A 22,752-nucleotide genomic window follows, 5' to 3' on the forward strand; every position below is an offset into this window, starting at 1 on the left:
TAAGTACGTCCGACCTTCACATCAGCACTTGACGTCACACTTTTCTTCGAACACTGCAAGGGTGTGTGTGTGCACGTGTCCATGTTTGTGTGTGTGTGTACGTGCCTGCATGTGTGTGTGCGCGCCTGCCTTCCATAGGTGTGATGTCACAGTGTCGGAGCGGAAGGATTTGATGAGCATAAACCCCCCATAAGCTTGGACCTCAAGGCTTACTGGCTTTAGATCCATCTGTCTGTCTCTCTCTCCCCACCTCAATCTCTCACCAAACAGTGGTATTCTCTGTCCAATCAAATAGCTCTGAGGTTAAAGCGTGCTATAGGCTGAGGGTCGGTGTTTGTTGTGCTTGTATACAGCACTAAATGTACTGTAGCCCTAGCGCGATAGTCAGCGTCCTATGGATTAGTGTACCTCACATGATATGAATGCTGTCCACTCCTACAGTCATGTCTGTTGGACTGATGCCAGCAGCTGACATGTAACAAAGGCTCCATTAACCAACTCCATGGTCATAGAAAAGCTGGCTTTGAGACAGACAGGACAGGGTAGACCTGAAAAGACAGGTAAACACAACAGAATTATACAAAGAGTAGAGAGGGAGTACTGTTGTGGACAGTGTATTTATTCTATGTCATCATTGTGAGTCATATGAGTGGGTTATCATCCACAAAATACCGTATGTCTAAGGTCTTCTCAGAAAAACACATGATGGAGTGGACATGGCGTGGACATTTGGCAATTTGTTTTTTCAGGTTTCATCACACACATAGGCCTACGGGTCAGATTGTTGTTGTTGCAAGAACACCAAATGAAGAAATGAACAACATAATGAGAGAATACAAAGCAAAAATACAAGGCCAGAACCATATTGGAGTGGCAATGATGGCCAAATTGAGTTATCTGTAATAACTGTCATGTGCTGGGCGTTGTTTTTGGCGTGCGCTTTTGAGTAGGAGGACAAAGCAGGGTTTTGTTAAAATTGCCTGGGTGCCTTCCAGTCCTTTTCCAGTGCCCGTAACTACTTTGACAGACATCCAGGCCTGTAAACAAGGCTTGATGAATCAGATGATATTGCCTCTATTCCACCACTCCCAACTGGCTCACTCACAGTAACTCTGACGTTGCCTAAAACAGCAGTGGCGCATCTTGTTTTTAAAATCGTCTCAAGTTATTTGCACTCTAATGTTTGGTCATTAGATTTTAATGGTAGGCTGATGGTCGTTTCACCCTGCTACATTATTTGTTTTAATGATTTCTGGACTTGTATACAGCTATAAGGTTTCCCCCCCATTTAAAGCAGAGGCCAGTGCAATTTCATATATCGAACAAAGCGTAAAGAAGAAAAAAAATGGCATAACAAATCCCATATGAATTGCATTCTACACTCCGCCATATGGCTCCTGCTAGTAGCGGTTAGAGGAGTAGGGATACTGCGCATGTCCGAAACTGACAAATATGAATGCAGCGCCAACATCTCAAGACATCTGACCAAACCAGGTAGGGTTATTTCATATCTTGACAGGTATTTTTCATGTCTTGTTGTTTCTTCAGCAGTTATTAACACACATGCGCAGTCCTCTTGCATCGTGATAATATGAGTTAGCCCGCTCGCAATGCAAGTTCAACAACAACCAATGTTGACAGTGAAGAAGAGAATTGGTCTCGCTATCTTGTCGCTAGTTAGCTAGGTGCTAGCTGGCTAACTATCTCTCTGCATCTGAAGAAAATGCTTTATGGTCGTTGCAAACTATTTTGACGTGATATAACTAGCTAGCTATTCTAGCTAATGCTATGCATTGACCTGGTGATAACTGACCAGACAATGGAGCAGACAATGGACCAATGTCAATTGCTAACGTGAATGGAAGGAAACCGCTTTGTTAGCGTGCGCTCTGGCCGCATTTCTAGCTAGCGCTACCTGTCACCTTTGCCAGGGTTAACACTAGCTATCAGCTTTCACGGCGTTCGCAGGTTCTAGCTAGCTGACCAACTAAATGTAGTCAGTTTTATTACAGCAATATGAATGCATTTCTTACCCAGCCCCATATAGCTATGTAGAGGTGTGTTGTCGGCACCTTGTCGCCTGTCAAATGAATTATCCTAGTCAGTGTTGGCTAACTATCTACGCTGAACAAAAATATAAACGTAAAGTGTTGGTTTCATGAGCTGAAATAAAATAGCATATACACTTTTTCATACGCACAAAAAGCTTATTTATCTAAATGTTTTTGCATATTTGTTTACATCCCCTGTTAGTAAGCATTTCTCCTTTGCCAAGATAATCCAGCCACCTGATAGGTGTGGCATATCAAGAAGCTGATTAAACAGCATGATCATTAAACAGATGCACCTTGTGTTAGGGACAATAAAGGCCACTCTAAAATGTGCAGTTTTGTCACACAACACAATGCCACAAATGTCTCAAGTTTTGAGGGAGGGTGCAATTGGCATGCTGACTGCAGGTGTATCCACCAGAGTTTTTGCCAGATAATTTCATGTTAATTTCTCTACCATAAACTGCCTCCAACGTTTTTTTTGTTGTTTTTTTAAATTTGGCAGTAGGTCCAACAGGCCTCAACTGCAGACCACGTGTATTGCGTCCTGTGGGTAAGCAGTTTGCTGATGTCAACATTGTGAACAGACGGTGTTGATGATGATGGTGGTGGGGTTATGGTATGGGCAGGCATAAGCAACGAACACAATTGCATTTTATCTATGGCAATTTGAATGCACAGAAATACCGTGCATAGATCCTGAGGCCCATTTCTTTTAAAGTATCTGTGACCAACATATGCATATCTGTATTCCCAGTCATGTGGAATCCATAGATTAGGGCCTAATGAATTTCTTTAAATTGACTAATTTCCTTCAATAAAATGTAAATCGGTAAAATCTTTGAAATTGTTGCTCCCAAGTGACGCAGCGGTGTAAGGCACTGCATCTCAGTGCTAGAGGCTTCACTACAGACCCTGGTTCGATCCCGGGCTGTATCACATCTGGCCGTGATCGGGAGTCCCATAGGGCGGCGCACAATTGGCCCAGCGTCGTCTGCGTTAGGGGAGGGTTTGGCCGGGGTAGGCCGTCATTGTAAATAGACATGTGTTCTTAACTGATTTACGTAGTTAAATTAAAGGTTAAATAAATATTTTTGTTCAGTATCGCTAGCTGTCTTGATCACATTAGTTGTTATCATCAGTGTCCCTTGCTGGCTGATCCTACACACAGACAGTTAATTTAGCATAATAATGCAGTTCTTCAATATAGTTGAAATCTATAGCCAGCTAACTAAAGTCATTTAGTTTTAGCTGGGGGGGACACTCAGCTGCATCTCTGTACCTGGGTTTGCAGCCCTCTGGCTTGAAGTCAGTGACCCAAGATGATCCCATACTGTAGTGTTGTTCAGTTCAATCATTTTATCAGTTTCTGTCATGCAACATCATTTTTCTTTGCTGCTTAAAACTATAGACATATTTACAATCCTTTGCCCTTAATTGCTCGCTCAACCTTTGCCCTGAGACATGGCTGTTTAGACTAGATGGTTGTGACTAAATGTAGTTCAGCTACGACCAGAAGTTAGTTTTTGTAGCAGGAGAGCATTTTAGCTAACCCTATTTCTAACCTTATCCTAACCTGCTACATTAATTTTCCTAACCTGCTATGAAAAAGTAACTTCCGGTCGTAGCTGTATAGTACTTAGTCAAAACCAGTCTCAGCCGGTCAGGGCAACCTTAACCTATATAGCCAGTGTAAGTTGCATATTTTTAGCCTACATCAAAGGTCTTATTCTGCAATCGCTCACATACAGGCTAGCTTATACAACATTCCCCTTACTTTGTCCCGCCCTCCCCCTGCATTAAGTTCCAAATAGCCTGTCAAGCAAACCCATATGTTTGTAACAATGTTATCTCATTCTTTTCCCCTCTCTGCAGTAAACATCATGGGTGGTTGAGAGACACCCTGGACTTATTTGTTGTGAAGAGGACAGAAGGCTAGTTAGGCTAAGCTATACTCCAGACCCCTCAGCCGCAGTCCAGAAGATACTGCAGCCATGGCTGAGGAGGACTACGGCTGCTTTGTGGACTGGACCCAGATGGGGGACCTGGCCAACAGCAGTGGCCCCTCCAAACTGGACGTCAAGGACCCAGTGGAGCTCAAGAAGCTGGCCAGGCAGGGCCACTGGGCCAAGAACCACAAGCTTCGTGCCCAGGTTTACCAGCAACTCATCAAGGCCATCCCCTGTCGCACCGTCACCCCTGATGCTGAGGTCTATCGTGACCTCATGGGGGACAGCACAGGTAAAAAAGCCTCGTCCGTCATCCCACTGCCGGACTTTGTGGACGGCAGCGCTGTTCCGCACTACTGCCTCAAGGCAGACGCGGTGACCACAGTCCACCGGGTCATCTCCTGTCTGGCTGGCCAGTTCCCGGACATCTCGCACTGCCCGGCGCTGCCCGCCATAACGGCCCTCCTGCTGCACTTCAGTGCCGATGAGGCGCAGTGCTTCGAGAACATCAGCCGTCTGCTGGCCTGCAACGAGCCAGGCCGGCGCTTGGTGGACCAGACCTTCCTGGCCTACGAGTCCAGCTGCATGACCTTCGGCGACCTGGCCAACAAGTACTGCCCGGCCGCCCACAAGTTGATCGTGGCCACAGCACAGGACGTGGTGGAAGTGTACTCGGGCTGGCAGCGCTGGGTGCTGGGCGACCTGCCCTTCAGCCACGTGGCCCGGGTACTAGACGTCTTCCTGGTGGAAGGATACAAGGTGTTGTATCGCGTGGCCCTGGCCCTGCTCAAGTTCTATCGCAAGCAGAAAGCCGGGGCTGGAGCTGGAGCTCAGCCATCAGAGGGCCAGAAACAGGACTCTGCAGAGGTCAAGGCTGAGATCCAGGCCTTTGTCAAAGCCATCGGCTCCAGCATCACCCCGGACAAGCTGCTGGAGAAGGCCTTCTCCATCCGCCTGTTCAGTCGCAAAGAGATTACCCTCCTGCAGCTCGCCAATGAGAAGTCGCTGCAGCAGAAGGGCATCACCGTCAAACAGAAGAGGTGAGTGAGGGCTAGAGAGACAGCATGAGCCATATTGGGTCTAATTGAAATTGGAGAGTTAATTTACTTCTAGAGAAATGATTGTCTACAACGCTGTCAATGGATATCAATGAGGCAGTGGACACTAGTACCGCTGCTAATGCTATGCTAGCGCTTTAGCTAATGTCTAATGTTTATTTACGCTGCCAAGGTTCTATGTAGGCCTTCTATGAGTGGTGCAGTGGTCTAAGGCACTGCATCGGAGTGTGCCACTAGAGCTCCTGGTTCGAGTCCAGGCAGTTGTAGCCGGCCGCGACCGGGAGACCCATGGGGCGGCGCGCAATTGGCCCAGTGTCGTCCGGGTTAGCAGAGGGTTTGGCCGGCAGGGATGTCCTTGTCCCATCTCGCTCTAGCGACTCCTGTGGCGGCCCGGGCGCAATGCACGCTGACACGTCGCCAGGTGTACGGTGTTTCCTCCGACACATTGGTGCGGCTGGCTTCCGGGTTAAGTGGGCATTGTGTCAAGAAGCAGTGCGGCTTGGCGGGGTCGTGTTTCGGAGGACGCACGGCTCTCGACCTTCGCCTCTCCCGAGTCTGTACGGGAGTTGCAGCGATGAGACAAGACTGTAACTACCACGAAATTGGGGAGAAAAGGGAGTTAAAAAAAAAAAAAAGACATGGTTCTAAGTTTAAAAGCCATGAACCAAATCAGAATGGTATGCTACGAATGAGAGACATGCACTCATTCGTAGCGTGACAACTTTAGCCACCAGTGAGGGTCATGTTTAGAAGGGATGTGACATTATGCATTTTAGCTAACTCTAACCATTTTCCTAACCTTAACCTAATTCTCATAACCTGCTGCATATGTTGTCCTATCCTGCTACGAAAAGTAACATTTTCGGCATCCCATCTAGTCAAAACCACCAGTGAAATGTGGCTGTCGTTCCTGGCTATATAAAGCCGGTACGACCTGCCGCTAAAATCATTTGGACACCTGCCGCTAAAAGCATTTGGATAGTTAATTGATTTTCTGTTTTTAGTTCACTCACACTTTTTCCTGTTGTGGCTGTCTGTGTGGCTCTTTTCTCACCATTCTGTTCATAGTTTTCCCCCTTTTTATTTTTTTGCTGTCCATTTTCCATCCACCGTCGTCTTCTGTTTTCACCTTGACTCCTGTGTCCATGTGTCTACTGCTCCTCCATTCTCCCATTTGCACTTGGCTCTGTTAGTCTGAGGTAGGTGTTTCTCTCTCAGCTCTCTCTCTTCACCTGTTAATACTTGAGCTGATCTCCCTCATTAGTGATAAATTGTATTAGAAACCGTGTCCACATTCTCTGTAAACTATAATTGTATAAGTGACCAGGAAAACACGATTTGGACATAGAACACATAGGCAAAACCAAGAAACAGTGTGCTGGATTTTGCTTCTCGTTAACACTCAATTGAATAGGCCTAATTAAAGTCCCAGACTGACTACAGTACTAGACGGTCCAATCACCTTGTTTAAGGTCTGAATTAGGTGCTGTTGGTTCCAGCTCACGCTGTGACCCTTGAGGTCAGGAGTTGTACAGTTACTACAACAACAACCATGACATATCCAGAAAAGCTCAGAAAATACTGTATTAACCTTCCATTACCACAACCTCATGGCCCTACATGCTGTACAAAGACTTTGACTGACCGATCAGGAGTTTGTGTGTTACTGACAAAGTAGTCATCTCCTTCCTGCCCGGTTACCATGGCTACAGGCGCAACGTGCAGCTGGCTCTGAACCCGGACACCTTCTCCTCGGAGGTGGTCAGCGCCAAGGAGATGAGGGACATCTGGTCGTGGATCCCCGAGCGCTTCGCCCTGTGCGAACCGCAGCTTCTCTTCACCACGTCCACCCACGGCTGCAGCCTCAACCGGTACCCACTGCCCATTGTAGTACCCACTTTACCAGTCTCATTTTAGCCACTCACTGCAGCCTAGGCAAACCACTAGACCAGAGGTGTCAAACATACCGATCCAATGAACCCACTTTATCTCTACATGTGTTTTCTGTGAGGAAACGGTCTCCGTCTATATTGAAATACCTAAAACCAAATTAAAAGTGGGTGGAAATGATAATGGACCTACATTTTTATACAGTCTCTACACTCTGTCCAGCTTGCTAACAGTCACCGAAACAAAAGCTAGACAGTCAGGGAGCTTTGAAAATTCCATTTACTAGGCTATTTTTGGCAAATTTTAATCAAGTTTCAGTGCTGTCCTTCGGACCTCAGTGGAGACCGAATGTGGCCCATGGGGCAAAATAAGGTTGATACCCCTGTGCTCTACAGTTTCCTGTACCCACTTTATCCTTAGTCTCGGGTTCCACACCAACCTAACCTTAGAGAGACAACTAAGATTGGGTTATAGCAACATTTCGAGATGCTAAATCCCTGCCTATATGCAACATTATCACTGATATGCGATTAATATTGCAGACATGATTATGTCGCAGATATGTGATAATATCGTCGGTATGCTGTAATGTACCAGACCAACTGATATTCTGCCCACTTTATTCATCCTCATTGGTACACTTTACCCTGCACTGGGCCCAATTTACCATACAGCTTACTCTACATTTCGCCACAGTCTTGGCTACCATGCCTACTTTACCACAAAGGGGCAATTTGAGATTGGTACGTCAATTTTTTTACTTTTAAATGTGGATGTATACACACTACCTACCGTTCAAAAGTTGGGGTCACTTAGAAATGTCTTTAGAAATGTCTTGATTTTGAAAGAAAAGCAAAAAATGTTGTTTATTAAAATAACATCAAATTGACAGACGCCTCACAAGTCTCAACGTCAACAGTGAAGAGGCGAGTCCGGGATGTTGGCCTTCTAGGCAGAGTTCCTCTGTCCAGTGTCTGTTCTTTTGCCCATCTTAATCTTTTCTTTTTATTAGCCAGTCTGAGATATGGCTTTTTCTTTGCAACTCTGCCTAGCAGGCCGGCATCCCGGAGTCGCCTCATCACTGTTGATGTTGAGACTAGTGTTTTGCGGTTACTATTTAATGAAGCAGCCAGTTGAGGACTTATGAGGCGTCTTTCTCAAACTAGACACTAATGTACTTGTCCTCTTGCTCAGTTGTGCTCCGGGGCCTCCCACTTCTCTTTCTATTCTGGTTAGAGACAGTTTGCACTGTTCTGTGAAGGGAGTAGTACACAGTGTTGTACGAGATCTTCAGTTTCTTGGCAATTTCTCGCATGGAATAGCCTTCATTTCTCAGAACAAGAATAGACTGACGAGTTTTAGAAGAAAGGTCTTTGTTTCTTCTGGCCATTTTGAGCCTGTAATCGAACTCACAAATGCTGATGCTCCAGATTCTCAACTAGTCTAAAGTTGGCCAGTTTTATTGCTTCTTTAATCAAACAACAGTTTTCAGCTGTGCTAACATAATTGCAAAAGGGTTTTCTATTGATCAATTAGCCTTTTTAAAATGATAAACTTGGATTAGCTAACACAATGTGCCATTGGAACACAGGAGTGATGGTTGCTGATAATGGGCCTATGTAGATATTCCATTCAAAATCTGCCGTTTCCAGTTATAATAGTCATTTACAACATTAACAATGTCTACACTGTATTTCTGATCAATTTGATGTTATTTTAATAGACAAAAATTTCCTCTTTTTTTTTTAAACAAGGAAATGTCTAAGTGACCCCAAACTTTTGAGTGTGTGTGTGTGTGTGTGTGTGTGTGTGTGTGTGTGTGTGTGTGTGTGTGTGTGTGTGTGTGTGTGTGTGTGTGTGTGTGTGTGTGTGTGTGTGTGTGGGTGGATGGATGGATGGATGGATGGATGGATGGATGGATGGATGGATATATATATATATATATATATAGATAGATATAGATAGATAGATGAATATAACTTAGAAATGCCTCATGAGCTTAGTTCAATCAACTCTTACCCTACCAGTCCCCAAAATATAAGCTTGTTTTACTCCATTGTTTATAAATGTAATTGTACACAAACACTTCATATCCTAAAAACATGCTTAAAACTACACATTTTGATATCATGGATGGTCAGCCATTACATCTGTCTATTAATTTGAGACCGGTTACATTTCTCCAGCCCCATCCCTCAACTATTTACCAAAACAGTGGCAGGACTGTTGACTTGGACAGTAAGGTCACCCATTTATGTCTTTGTGTTCAGCAGCAATAGAACTAGAATATAACGTTTGTTTAGTGATGAATCAGCAATGGCCCTTGTTCAATATTCCCTTGCCCTTGTACAGCCTCGGGTACTAAATCCATCACCCTCAGGCCAAACGGAAGACTTAGTTTAGGGTCATATTCATAGCTCACACAGAAACAGAATCTTGTTTTATAGAATGCAAACCGTAGCCTGACACTTTTTCCCCAGGGCCAGGTTTTAAGGATCAATACTGTAGGTTTAGTTAATATTTACCCTCCTGTATTGGTTTACTGCTCATCAGCTGAGACACAGGTGAGTACCAGAGCTATCCAAAGTATATCACTAGGGGCCATAAAGACTTTCATACTTTCATTCAGCTAGTGAAAAAGGCTGATCTCTGACTTAAATTCAAACATTTTGTTTTTTCAATAGGAATGGGTTAACTTTCTGAATTATGCTACATAGAAATCATTGACCAAAGAGAGACTGCAGTATGATCATAAAACCAAGAATGAATGTAATCTGACCTTGTAAAAAAGCTGCATGGAATGTATCGCACTGTAGGCTAAATGTAATGTTGTTGTCAGTTAAAAGGGCCCCCTTCCTTTTTGCTTCTCATCTTTAAGATGCGTTATGATTGTTAAAGGGAAGCCTATGTGTGTGTTTTACTTCTGGTTCATTTCACACATGCATACATGGCCAGATTGTGTAATAGAGGTTGTCCATTCCTTTTGTCCCAGGTTTTACGCTCATGTTGAAGGGTATGAGCCCACTCTGCTACTCATCCGGACCTGCGAAGCTGATGTAACGACCTTACACACACACACACACACACACTTACACATTGTGTGTGCGTTACCACCCTCGTGTAACAGTATAATGACAACCATGGCAATAGACAAGTAACTCTCGAGCTCACATTATTATGACACTGAAAAAGTATGCATGGTGTTTTAAATCTATAGTTTTTCAATCATATTGATATGGTAAAGACCTATCATTTAATGACATCTATGAATACATGTACAGTATGGAGTATCTACTTTTTATAATACCGAAATTTGAGTGACTAAATAAAAAAAGTAGTCATTCTTCTTCGCCTTTTGACATTGTCCCATCCTTCTATTTCCTATCCCACTTCACCCTTTGATTCTACTGTAATACACCCTCTCACCATGCCCTGTATTGTCTGTCCAGGTATGTGGAGCCTTTCTCTCAACCGATTGGGAGGAGCGCAAGCGAGGCGGGAACAAACTCAGCTTCTTTGGGACTGGAGAATGTTTTGTCTTTAGGGTGAGTTGTGTTTATTTCCCGATTTACTTAATTTTTCTCATCCAATTATTTTTGGGGAGCAAGGTTATTATAGTAAATTAAAACTGACACTAAAGTAAAAACTACAATTGGAAAAACTATTTAGGAAACTGGGCGTGAACAATGGCGGCAGCAAACCCAACACCAGCAGTGGTCGGTTTCAAAAGGCAAAGCCCCGTATGGGATGATTTTGAGTACATTTTTGGAAAGGATGCAGCGGTCGAAGGCACTGCATCGCAGTGCTAGAGGCGTCACTACAAACCCTGGTTCGATCCCAGGCTGGCTTCAGGGTTAAGCGAGCAGTGTGTCAAGCAGGAGTGCGGCTTGGCGGGTCGTGTTTCGGAGGACGCATGGCTCTCGACCTTTGCCTCTCCCGAGTCCGTACGGGAGTTGCAGCGATGGGACAAAGCTGTAACTACCAATTGGATTTTTTTTTTTTTTATGGAAAAACCCAACCAACCTCAAAGTTCATCTGAACAGCACCCACAAAGAATGTCAGGATAAAGACAAGAATTTTGGAATTCGGTCAGGATTCAACTCAAAGAAAAAAAAATTGGGCCACATGCACCGAATACAACAAGTTTAGACTTGTGAAATGCTTACTTATAAGCCCTTTCCCAACAATGCAGTTAAAAGTAAGAAAATGAACAAATGGATAAAATGGTAACGCAATAAAATAGCACACTACAATAACAAGGCTATACAGGCTATATACAAGGAGTACCGGTACTGGAGTGAGTGTACAGCAGTATGAGGTAGTTGGGATGATTGAGGTAATGTGTAGGTTTGGTTAGGTGATTGATTGATTGATAAAAGAAGAAAGTCCAGGGAGCCATTTAATTAACTGTTCAGCAGTTTTATGGCTTTGGGGTAGAAGCTGTTCAGGAGCCTTATGGTCCCAGACTTGGAGCTCCAGTACTGCTTGACGTGCAGGAGCAGAGAGAAAAGTATGTGGCTTGAGTGGCTGGAGTATTTGACCATTTTTAGGGCCTTCCTCTGACACCGCCTGGTATAGAGGTCGTGGATAGCAGGAAGCTTGGCCCCAGTGATGCACTGGGCCGTACGCACAACCCTCTGTAGCGTCTTGCGTTCGGATGCCAAGCAGTTGCCATACCAGGCGGTGATGCTTTCAATGGTGCAGCTGTTTAACTTAATGAGGATCTGAGGGCCCATGCCAAATCTTTTCAGCCTCCTGAGGGGGAAGAGGTGTTGTCATGTCCTCTTCGCGACTGTGGTTGGACCATGATAGGTCGTTAGTGATGTGGACACGGCAGTCTCTACTACAGCACCATCGATGTGAATGGGGGCGTGCTCGGCCCTGCGTTTCCTGTAGTCCACGATCAGCTTCTTTGTAGACTCCTGGTATCATATGAACACGCAAGACGTGGACATTTTGTAGAATTGCAGGAAATAAGCTTTAAAACTTCATTTTCTCTTTGCTCAATGGCATAATGTGTAGAATGTCAGAAAATGAATTTCAAAACTGCTAATTTTTTCTCTCTGCCATCAAGAAGGGTGTGGACTGGGGTTTGCCACCTAGGAAATTTGTGTGACCGGACCATCTCAAATAGTACTTGAGTACCCCTGCTATTTAATTTTTTTTAACCTTTAATTAACTAGGCAAGTCAGTTAAGAACAAATTCTTATTTACAATGCCGACCTACCGGGGAACAGTGGGTGAACTGCCTCGTTCAGGGGCAGAATGACAGATTTTTACCTTGTCAGCTCGGGGATTCTATCCAGCAACCTTTCGGTTACTGGCCCAACGCTCTAACCACTAGGCTACCTGCCGCTATAGGCCTACAACACACATGGCTCCTAGCCTCCCATGCATGAGGCTACTTTCTGTCCCAAATACTAAAAGTGAATATTAAATCATATGAAATAGAAATGTTTGAATGAAATCTAGTAAATCAAGTCTGAAAACTAACTGAAACTAAACTGAATTTCAAATGAAAATCCTAAACTAATTTCAAATTTTTAAAAAACGAATAGAAAATCACAACTATAATAACCTTGTTGGGGATTAGAAGGTTATGTGGATTCTTTTGTGTGCGTCCCATATATAATTTCGCCTCCGAGGTAGCAATTTGTGACTAAGAGTGGACACCAGGGGGTGCCATTTACAAATAGTTTCTTCATATCCGCTGTCACAATAATAAGCCTCCTTGTCACCAGTCTGGCCTCCACCCACTCTGAACAGAAAAGCATGTCACGTCCAAAACGCAGTATTTCTTCTTGAGTGATATAGCTGATAATTTAACAAAAGGTTTTGTACATTTTATAGACGTTTTGCCGAGTGTATCCGGGTCTAGAAATAGCCTTCTTTCAACTCCTTTTCCATTTAATTATTAAAGTGGTGAGGATGATGCACAGCTATGTGCTCTGGCCGTCTGCCTGTGAATACCGCCCTGCACAGGCAGAAACACACACTCATCGGAAACTCCTGTAACTGGAGCCGAACGGTACAGTAGCACTTGATCCTCACTTGACACCACATACATTAAAAAATGTTAGTTATTTAGCAGACTCTCTTCTTTTTCGTACTGGTCCCCCGTGGGAATCGAACCAACAACCCTGGCGTTGCAAGCGCCATGTTCTACAAACTGAGCCACACGGGACAGGAACACGGAACAACACACTGTAAGATGGGGATCGAGATCTATTAGACATGCACGGGGAGAAAGAAAGAGAATGGAAAAAGCACCAAATATGACAGTCTCAGTATCCAGTTTGTGTCTGGATGATTCAAGGTAAACCCCTCAAGCGTGTGTATATATGAAAATAAACACTCAAACGTGATCAATGATTGTTACTCTCTGTTTGTCCATATAGCTGAAGCCGGAGATGGAGAGGTACGAGTGGGTGGTGATCCGCCACCCGGAACTGGCCTCCTCCATCAAGGCCCAGAGCAGTGAGGACCCTGCTGAGGACGAGGCTCCCGCCGACGGGCAGAGCTCTGATTACAACAGCCTCCCCGTGGAGAGGCCGGCCGCTGACCCCTCCAACCGCCTGTCACCCTTCCTCTCGGCCCGACACTTCCACCTCAACTCCAGAAACACCTCCATGTTCATGGCCGGCAACATTGACTCCATCATAGTGGGTGAGTGGAAATCAGTCCTTCATAACCAGCGTCTCTTGTTCTTAATCAAACAGACTGTCCAGAGTGAGTAGATTCTCCTCATCAATGACTGATGTAGACCTGACAATGTTGCATTTAAACTAACATCTAGGAACTGAGGATCCCTGTGGCCCTTGCCTGTGCCTTTCCTCTCCCTCAGCGTCTCTTTAAAAAAAAAAAAATGGATCTCTCAGATCCAGTGCACTCGCCTAGATTCAACTAATTTTTCTGTCTTAACTCCTGCTGTTCTGTCTCCTGCCAGGGGGAGGAGAGGGCAACGCGCTGTACATCGACGGCGAACTGAACCACGGACGCACAGCCCGCTGCACCACCTTTGACAACCCCCCGCTCTGCTCCACCGAGAGCTTCCAGGTGGCCCTGCTGGAGGTGTGGGGCTTCCAGGATGCCATGGCCTCAGATAGATAGATAGACACATACACACAGTTAAAGATACACACACACACACACACAAACCCCACCAAAGGCCTGATGAAGGTACCTGCAATATCAGAACAAACCCCTTTCCATCCAGAAAATTAATTTATCCTTTGAATTCTATACATAAATGTGAAATATTTGTAATTATTAATGTAAAACAAGTATCGTATTCTGAAAGTATCTTTTATTTGTGATTATTTTTTACAGATGTTTAATTGTTGTATTACTCTTTTTGTTGACTCTCATTCGGGGGATTTTAATGACGAAAAGCAGCTCTGTTTTACAAAGGCTTTTGTCTGGCATTATTATCAAATGCCATGGTTTTACACACTCAAGTTACTTGTTTCATTTCTATATTCACTTTATATCCACCCATAAATTTGTGCAATCTGGTTTGGCACCAAACCAACCGCCAAAATCGTAGTTAGTAGGCCTATAAGTCTAAGAACATATGCCGCCTACCCAGCTGTCAAAGAACTGGGGTCTATGAAAATGAATTGCACAAAGTGAAGTGTCTATTTGGTAAATAATGTTGAATTGTGGGGTATTTGCAATCAAAATAGCAGAGTTCAAGTAATGCAGTCGTGACCTAAGTCGTGCCAGGTTTTGTTGTCTTTCATCAAGCCCAGTTATGCTTTTCCCTCTGACTGTACATATCTGGGAGTTATTACTCTATATCAGATTAACTGTGGTTCTGTTGGCGGATACTTGTGTAAACGTGACGTTTCAGTGTAGCCTGGTCCCAGATCTCTTTGTGCCGTCTTACTGAACCGTCTCCTATGGTCATTCATTGTCGTAGCAAACATGACAGTTGGCTATACGGTACAAACAGATCTGGGACCAGGCTAGTTTCAGTCTGGCTGTTGTGCAGGCCATATTCTCACCAGATGTACTCTTGCTTTTGCACACAGCAGTAAGTTAAAAGAAGACCCCTTTTAAAGTATGCAAATATCGTTCTTAGAATGTTTTTTATTGATACTGTAAAAGTGCGATGAAGACCATATCCACGTCCCTCTCATTTAGGTTCACAACCTGTAGTTAAACTATGTGTAAGTTATGCAGTATTCATCTGTCTTTCTCTATCCGTCCCTCTCCTTTAACTCTGAAACATTATCATCCAAAAAAGGAGCAGAAAATGTAAGTTATTTGGCAGAGACTCAACTGTATATCATTGAATATCTGTGTTGTGTTGAAGTCCTCAAGTGAAGTATCGGTTTAAAAAAAAAAAAAATACAGATGTATCAAATATGTGAAAGTAATACACTTTGAAACAAGTGATATATGTCTTTGTCAGGTTTTATTGTTCATTATTTTTCACTTTCATTGTTTTTTTTTGCTAGCTTTGCACGCATGTGCCCCTACCCATTCGACTGTTCTTTCTCCATGACTACGGGTTGAAAGGAGGGTAGTAGTTTCTTGAACCCTGTCACATTAACGTGTCAGTTGCCTTTCACAGTCCCAGAATCGAACCATTAGCCTAGCCTGACGACTATTCTTCTGCTGCTCTGTGGTTCGCGACATGCTTTAGTCTGAGACTGCCATCATTGAAGTCGTTTGTGGTGACGAGGGGTGTTGTACAAAACAAAGTCATCAGCGACTGGATCAGCACTAGCCAATAAGAATATCACAGCCAATGCTGAATTCTCAAACCACTGTTTTACCCAAGTGTGTTCTGGCTCAACCCATCAGATTCTGGACCAATCAGGTGGCCCTGAATGTGTTCGCATTCGGTGAAGGGTCAGGGAGGTACTCGGATCCAGACGCACTGGGCGAGTTTGCGTGGTAAGGCGGAAGTCGAATAGAGTCGGGGGAGGTACACGACAATGGCAGACATGTTGTTTGCCTTCTTTTATGCCGATGAAGTTGATGCTAGTGAAATTCCACTTCTACACAAAGCTGAACGTGATCATGTTCCAAGGAATGAATATCCTGATAAGGAAATGAGATACCAGCCCAAGCTCTTTCACAAGTCTTGTTTTATATTTCTGTGATGGTTTTTCACAAAATATTACCTGGTAGTGAGTGCATAGGCTACTAGAATGAGAACATATCAGTTTTCTTTGCAGCATATGGAATTTGCTCTGTTTGTCATTACTTCATGCCCTTGTACCTTCCTCATTATTTGTGATTGTGCAACATGGAATTGTAACAGATGTCATTAAATGGAGTCCACAAAGCTTCTTAATGTATGGTAATTGATTGCATGTTAGTATCACTACAGGCTGTAGTGTATTTCTTTCATTCTCAACCTTTGTTGCTTTTGTCAGTAAGCATATAAAGAACAGAATTTGATTAAATCACATGAAGACAAAACACTCACTGTACAGAAAAGTATTAGACTATGTGTACTGTACATCAGTTCACATACATTACTGGGTAAACAATATGAAGAGTATTAGACTACATGTACATCAGTTCACATAAGTTACTGGGTAAACAATATGCTAAGCAGTCGACTGCACTTGGTGTTGACCCCGAGACTGGTGTCTGGGGTACTTGCTCATTGAGAGACGATTTCCCAGACAGATTAAGCCTCTAAAATTGCCCGTGTAGAAATCCCCTACAATAGCGTAGCCTACAATATGTATTCAATTTTATTCACACTTAATAGACAATCAACTAATTTGTTTGGTGACAATATTACAAACCAGACAAATTGTAGGCTATAACATTACAGTAACATCTAGATTGTAACGAGTGCGCTGCGAGTCTGGAAGCAAGTTCAGGGAGTGAGTGTTTTAATAAATAAAAGAAACAGTGAACACGAAACACACCGACATGAAAACAGTCGATAACACCTGAGGAAAGATCCAAGGGGAGTGACAGATATAGGGAAGTGGTCCCGTGTGGCTCAGTTGGTAGAGCATGGCGCTTGCAACGCCAGGGTTGTGGGTTCAATTCCCACGGGGGGACCAGGGTTCAATTCCCACGGGGGGACCAGGATGAATATGTATGAACTTTCCAATTTGTAAGTCGCTCTGGATAAGAGCGTCTGCTAAATGACTTAAATGTAAATGACTTAAATGGAAGATATAGAATATTGACATCAGCAAACCGCTCATTACATGTGTAATGATCATGCTGTTTAATCATCTTAAATTTGCCACACCTGTCAGGTGGATGAATTATCTTGGCAAAGACGAAATGCACAACATTTGAGAAAATTCAGCTTTTTGTGCGTATGGAAAATTTCTGGGATGTTTTATTTCAGCTCGTAAAACATGGGACCAACACTTTACATGTTGCGTTTATATTTTTGTTCAGTGTACATTAGCTATATTTTCGCAAGTAGGATATTTCATTTATTTATGTTAGAAATGTGGGTCACATGTAGGTCTATGTAATCAGATTGTAAGGATAAAGATGTAGTTAAGATTTAAATAGTCATCCACCCAAACAGTAAACATACATTGATAATAACCAATGATGGGTGGCGACATCAACCATTTATGAGCATGTAGCGTCTTTTTTTAAATGTATTTATTTGTATTTATTTAAGCTTTATTTAATTTCACTAGACAACTCAGTTAGTAACAAATTCTTATTTACAATGATGGCCTACCCTGGCCAAACCCTAACCCGGACGACGCTGGGCCAATTGTGCGCCCCCCTATGGGACTCCCAATCACGGCCGGTTGTGATACAGCCTGGAATCGAACCAGGGTCTGTAGTGACACCTCTAGCACTGAGATGCAGTGCCTTAGACTGCTGCGCCACTCGGGAGCCCAAAAACCTTCCACAAAAAAACAGAAGGTTGCCTCCCACAATGCTTTGGTTCCGACTTCAAGTTGCAGTTGGTGAGGAGCAACTACAGAAATTTTTAGTCGACTGCAATCGAAAGTTTATGACCTTTGATCAGAGGGTTGTTGTAAAGGTCATGCAGTTACTTAGTCACAAGTTGGATCATTTTTATACCCATAATGCAACACAATTTGAAAGGCGGTGACCAACGTCAACATCGTGGTCAACATCTTGACAAAAGTGATCTGCTCGAATGCGCCCATTGCGTAGTGATTAGCCTGAGCAAGGAGTCTAGTTAGCCAGGCACCCATTTGCCCCTCTAAATATTAATGGTTATAACATACAGTCAAGAAACAGTCTTCTTCTAACATATTTTAGCAAAGTATTAACTGAGTTGAAAAACAAATGTTCAACAGAAAACATTATTGTTGGTGGTCATTATGATGTTGCTCATGATGACTGGGTGGATAAGTATCCAACTAGGCATCAGCCTATTGTTTTAACTTAATACTTTCTGCTCTAGCTTTAAACTTTATGATATTTGGCAATCTCAGAATATTACTTTTAAACATTTGTATTGGTTTAACTCTACAACAAGTGACAGACAATTCAAATCTATAATTGATTATTGCTTGGTATCTTCCAATCTTCTGAATCTTGTCAGTGAATGTGGTATTTCCTCAGCTCCACTGACAGACCATTGTTTCAACCTTCTTTTTGGGGGGATAATGATAATGATAAGGATTTAAACCATACTGGAAATGTAACTATTTTCTTTCAAAGAATTAGTATTTCTGTTTACAGTTTTTGATGGTTCGTCGGAGGGCATAGCCGGATTTCTTATAAGCTTCCGGGTTAGAGTCCCGCTCCTTGAAAGCGGCAGCTCTAACCTTTAGCTCAGTGCGGATGCTGCCTGTAATCCATGGCTTCTGGTTGGGGTATGTACGTACGTACGGTCACTGTCATCAATGCACTTTTTGATGAAGCCAATGACTGATGTGGTGTACTCCTCAATGCCATCGGAGGCATCCCGGAACATATTCCAGTCTGTGCTAGCAAAACAGTCCTGTAGCTTAGCATCTGCTTCCTCTGACCACTTTTTGTTTGATCTAGTCACTGGTGTTCCTGCTTAAATTTTTGCTTGTAAGCAGGAATCAGGAGGATAGAATTATGGTCAGATTTGCCAAATGGAAGGCGAGGGAGAGCTTTGTATGCGTCTCTGTGTGTGGAGTATAGGTGGTCCAGAGTTATTTCTCCTGTGGTTGCAAATTTAACATGCTGATAGCAATTTGGTAAAACGGATTTAAGTTTCCGTCAACTGTGGGACCTTATATAGACAGGTGTGTGCCTTTCCAATCATGTTCAATCAATTGAATTGACCACAGGTGGACCCCAATCAAGTTGTAGAAACATCTCAAGAATGATCAATAGCAACAGGATGCACCTGAGATCAAACTCGAGTCTCATAGCAAAGGGTCTTAATACTTATGTAAATAAGGTATTTCTGTTTCTTATTTTTTATAAATTTGCAAAAAATAAATATAAAACTGTTTTCGCTTTGTCATTATGGGTGTTATTATTGTGTGTAGGGAAAAATTGATTGATGAGGGGAAAATGTATTTAATCCATTTTAGAATAAGGCTGTAACATAACAAATTATGGAAAAAGGGAAGGGGTCTGAATACTTACCGAATGCACCGTATTGATAAAAGTAATCTTGCCCTAGAGAGATTTACACGGTTATCAAAACATCATGCCAGGGTAAGCCTGCACGAAAAAACAGCTCTTATTTTAAGTATTTCTAAAATCACCTATGGGAAAAATGAATGTCAGAAAAACAACTAGAACCATTTCCCTTACCGCTAGGTTTTATGGGTATAATGACTCATACTGTGGTACTGTATGATTGCTTTGGTTTATCAACAGCCTTGTGGCTATTGTAATCTTTTGACTGTAGAAAAACAGGGATATCTAAAGTTGTCCCAGGTGAGGCAGGTAGCATGTGAGGGAGGGTCAACTGTACAGGTGCCTTACCTAGTTGGTCTGGAACTGAATACCCATACATGCATTCTAAATAGTAGGCCTTTTGGGTATGTAAAAATAGAACGTTTTAAAGTATGTGAAATTTTGAAAGTTGAGTATGCTTTAAAGATCAAATGCCTTGATTACCTTTCACCCTTTTCAAAATGAGGTGAGAAAAGGATTTTATCTCTCTGGTAGGGTACTCTTGTACTTCCTCGGCGGGAGAAGGCTATCGAGGAGCTAAGGACACTTCTCAGTTCCCATACTAACTAATTGACACTCTCCTCAATCACTCGACCACTTATCGGTTTCCGTCAGCTGTCATCAAGGCAAAGGGTGACTACTTTGAAGAATCTAAAATCTAAAATATATTTAGATTTGTTTAACTCTTTTTTTTGGTTACTTCATGATTCCATATATGTTATTTCATAGTTTTGATGTATTCACTATTATTCTACAATGTAGAATTTTTATTTTAATTAAGAAAAACCCTTGAATGAGTAGGTGTGTCCAAACTTTTGACTGGTACTGTATATATTAAAATATTAATATCAGACAGTGGACACCTAAGCCTATAGGCCTTTGCATGCAATACCCTGATACATTTAGTGCTCAAATCTCTAACAGCTAAACCGTGAGGTGGACAATTACTGTTTTAGAAAAGTAGCCAAAAAAAGACATGCAATTTGTTTTAGGATGTTTTTAAAGACACAGAAATGTGGCTCATTTGTGGCTCATATCTCTTGTTTATTGATGGGCGCTGGCTGCGCCACGTTGGATCTGAATGCTAATGGATGTCCATTAAATTTCTCAAATGTCCGGTAAATGAATGTCTTCCTTCATGTTGCCCGGCGCAAAATGTTCCTAATGGAAACTAAAATGGCATATTGTTTTTATGAAGATTTTAGAATATTCACATGAAAATCTCTCACCAATAGGATAGAACCCTAGCTATAGAAACCCTAAAGACTCTGGCAAGAGCGTTAGTCCAGTGTCACTTTGATTATGCCTGCACATCATGGTTCACCAGCAGTCCCAAACATCTAAATAATAACCTACCAGCCAAACTAGCTTGTAAGAATTGTACTTAAACTCCCCCCTCATACTCATCTGGAGGTTGAGCATTTTGTTGTCTATCTCTGTAACGTGTCTGTATCTACAGTTGAAGTCTGAAGTTTACATACACCTTAGCCAAATACATTTAAACTCAGTTTTCACAATTCCTGACATTTAATCCTAGTAAAAATCCCCTGTCTTGGGACAGTTAAGATCACCACTTTATTTTAAGAATGTGAAATGTCAGAATAATAGTTGAGAGAATGATTTATTTCAGCTTTTATTTCTTTCATCACATTCCCAGTGGGTCAGAAGTTAACATACACTCAATTAGCATTTGGTAGCAATGCCTTTAAATTGTTTAACTTGGGTCAAACTGGTGAATTTTGGCCCATTCCTCCTGACAGAGCTGGTGTAACTGGGTCAGGTTTGTAGGCCTCCTTGCTCGCACACGCTTTTTCATTTCTGCCCACAAATTTTATATGGGATTGAGGTCAGGGCTTTGTGATGGCCACTCCAATACCTTGACTTTGTTGTCCTTAAGCCATTTTGCCACAACTTTGGAAGTATGATTGGGGTCATTGTCCATTTGGAAGACCCATTTGCGACCAAGCTTTAACTTCCTGACTGATGTCTTGAGATGTTGCTTCAATATATCCACATAATTTTCCTACCTCATGATGTCATCTATTTTGTGAAGTGCACCAATCCCTCCTGCAGCAAAGCACCCCCACAACATGATGCTGCCACCCCCGTGCTTCACGGTTGGGATGGTGTTCTTCGGCTTGCAAGCCTCCCCCTTTTTCTTCCAAACATAACGATGGTCATTTATTGTTTCATCAGACCAGAGGACATTTCTCCAAAAAGTACAATCTTTGTCCCCATGTGCAGTTGCAAACTGTAGTCTGGCTTTTTTTATGGCGGTTTTGGATCAGTGGCTTCTTCCTTGCTGAGCGTCCTTTCAGGTTATGTTGATAAAGGACTTGTTTTACTGTGAATATAGATACTTTTGTACCTGTTTCCTCCAGGATCTTCACACGGTCCTTTGCTGTTGTTCTGGGATTGATTTGCACTTTTCACACCAAAATACGTTCATCTCCGGGAGACAGAATGCATCTCCTTCCTGAGCGGTATGACGGCTGCGTGGTCCCATGGTGTTTATACTATTGTTTGTACAGATGAACGTGGTACCTTCAGACATTTGGAAATTGCTCCCAAGGATGAACCAGACTTTTTATTCTGATGATGTTTAGGCCAGCAGAGAAGGCCTTGCAGGCCCTGACGGCCCACCACTGTGAAAATCTGATTTACCCCTAGCTGATCATTGTCTGCAGCCGGCTCTGAATGTAGTGTAATGAAACAGTCAGGGAGAGTGAGCTCGTCTGTGGTGGTCGGCGAATGCTCAACCCTTGGCCCTGTGTGGCATGGTGTGTGCCACAAAAGCATACTGAAGAGGCAAAGCCAATATCCACGTTTATAAACACAGGGTTACTAAAGTTATTGTTATTTGTAGTCATAAATGTTAGTTTTTAGCTAATTCTATGTAGGGGGAGGGTGTTCAATGTATTTCCTCCCAGTACATTTTGTTCTGGCCCTAATTGGTGCAATATCAGCTGATGCTAGAAGTTAGTCATAGGACTCACTGACAGTGTATTAAATCTATTTTCTATTTTTAATCTGTCTCGTGTGGACTGTCATGACAATGCCCTTTATGTCTGGAAAATTACATGTGGTGAAAATGAGTAAGATGGAACAGTTATACATTTGAACTAAAATTACATCAATGTTCACTGTTCAATAGCCTGTGAGTCCAGGCTATGCCTATGATACAATTAGTTCTTAATCCAAAATGTAAATATTATT

General features: G+C 42.7%; 1 protein-coding gene across 2 annotated transcripts; it reads left to right on the forward strand.

Moving 5' to 3' along the window:
- Positions 1 to 1,423: 1,423 nt before the first annotated feature.
- tbc1d24 (TBC1 domain family, member 24) lies at positions 1,424 to 16,250 on the forward strand. Of its 2 annotated transcripts, XM_038991352.1 has the most exons (8): positions 1,424 to 1,494; positions 3,927 to 5,040; positions 6,252 to 6,257; positions 6,771 to 6,929; positions 9,941 to 10,004; positions 10,398 to 10,493; positions 13,347 to 13,614; positions 13,895 to 16,250. In XM_038991352.1, exons 2-8 carry the CDS (start codon positions 4,046 to 4,048, stop codon positions 14,056 to 14,058), a joined length of 1,752 nt encoding a protein of 583 aa, XP_038847280.1. In that variant the 5' UTR covers positions 1,424 to 1,494; positions 3,927 to 4,045; the 3' UTR covers positions 14,059 to 16,250. The 2 variants fall into 2 exon arrangements, with proteins under 2 accessions (XP_038847280.1, XP_038847281.1); XM_038991353.1 differs by lacking the exon at positions 6,252 to 6,257.
- The last annotated feature ends 6,502 nt before the right edge of the window (positions 16,251 to 22,752 follow it).

The sequence above is a fragment of the Salvelinus namaycush genome, chromosome 4 (genome assembly GCF_016432855.1).
Source record: "Salvelinus namaycush isolate Seneca chromosome 4, SaNama_1.0, whole genome shotgun sequence".
Taxonomy (NCBI): Eukaryota; Metazoa; Chordata; class Actinopteri; order Salmoniformes; family Salmonidae; genus Salvelinus; species Salvelinus namaycush.

Excerpts from the sequence above, each read along its gene's own strand:
- tbc1d24 (XM_038991352.1), top strand. The coding sequence starts at position 4,046 with ATGGCTGAGGAGGACTACGGCTGCTTTGTGGACTGGACCCAGATGGGG. Across the intron at positions 10,005-10,397 it reads TCCGGACCTGCGAAGCTGAT|GTATGTGGAGCCTTTCTCTC; the intron begins GTAACGACCTTA and ends TTGTCTGTCCAG. Across the intron at positions 13,615-13,894 it reads CATTGACTCCATCATAGTGG|GGGGAGGAGAGGGCAACGCG; the intron begins GTGAGTGGAAAT and ends GTCTCCTGCCAG.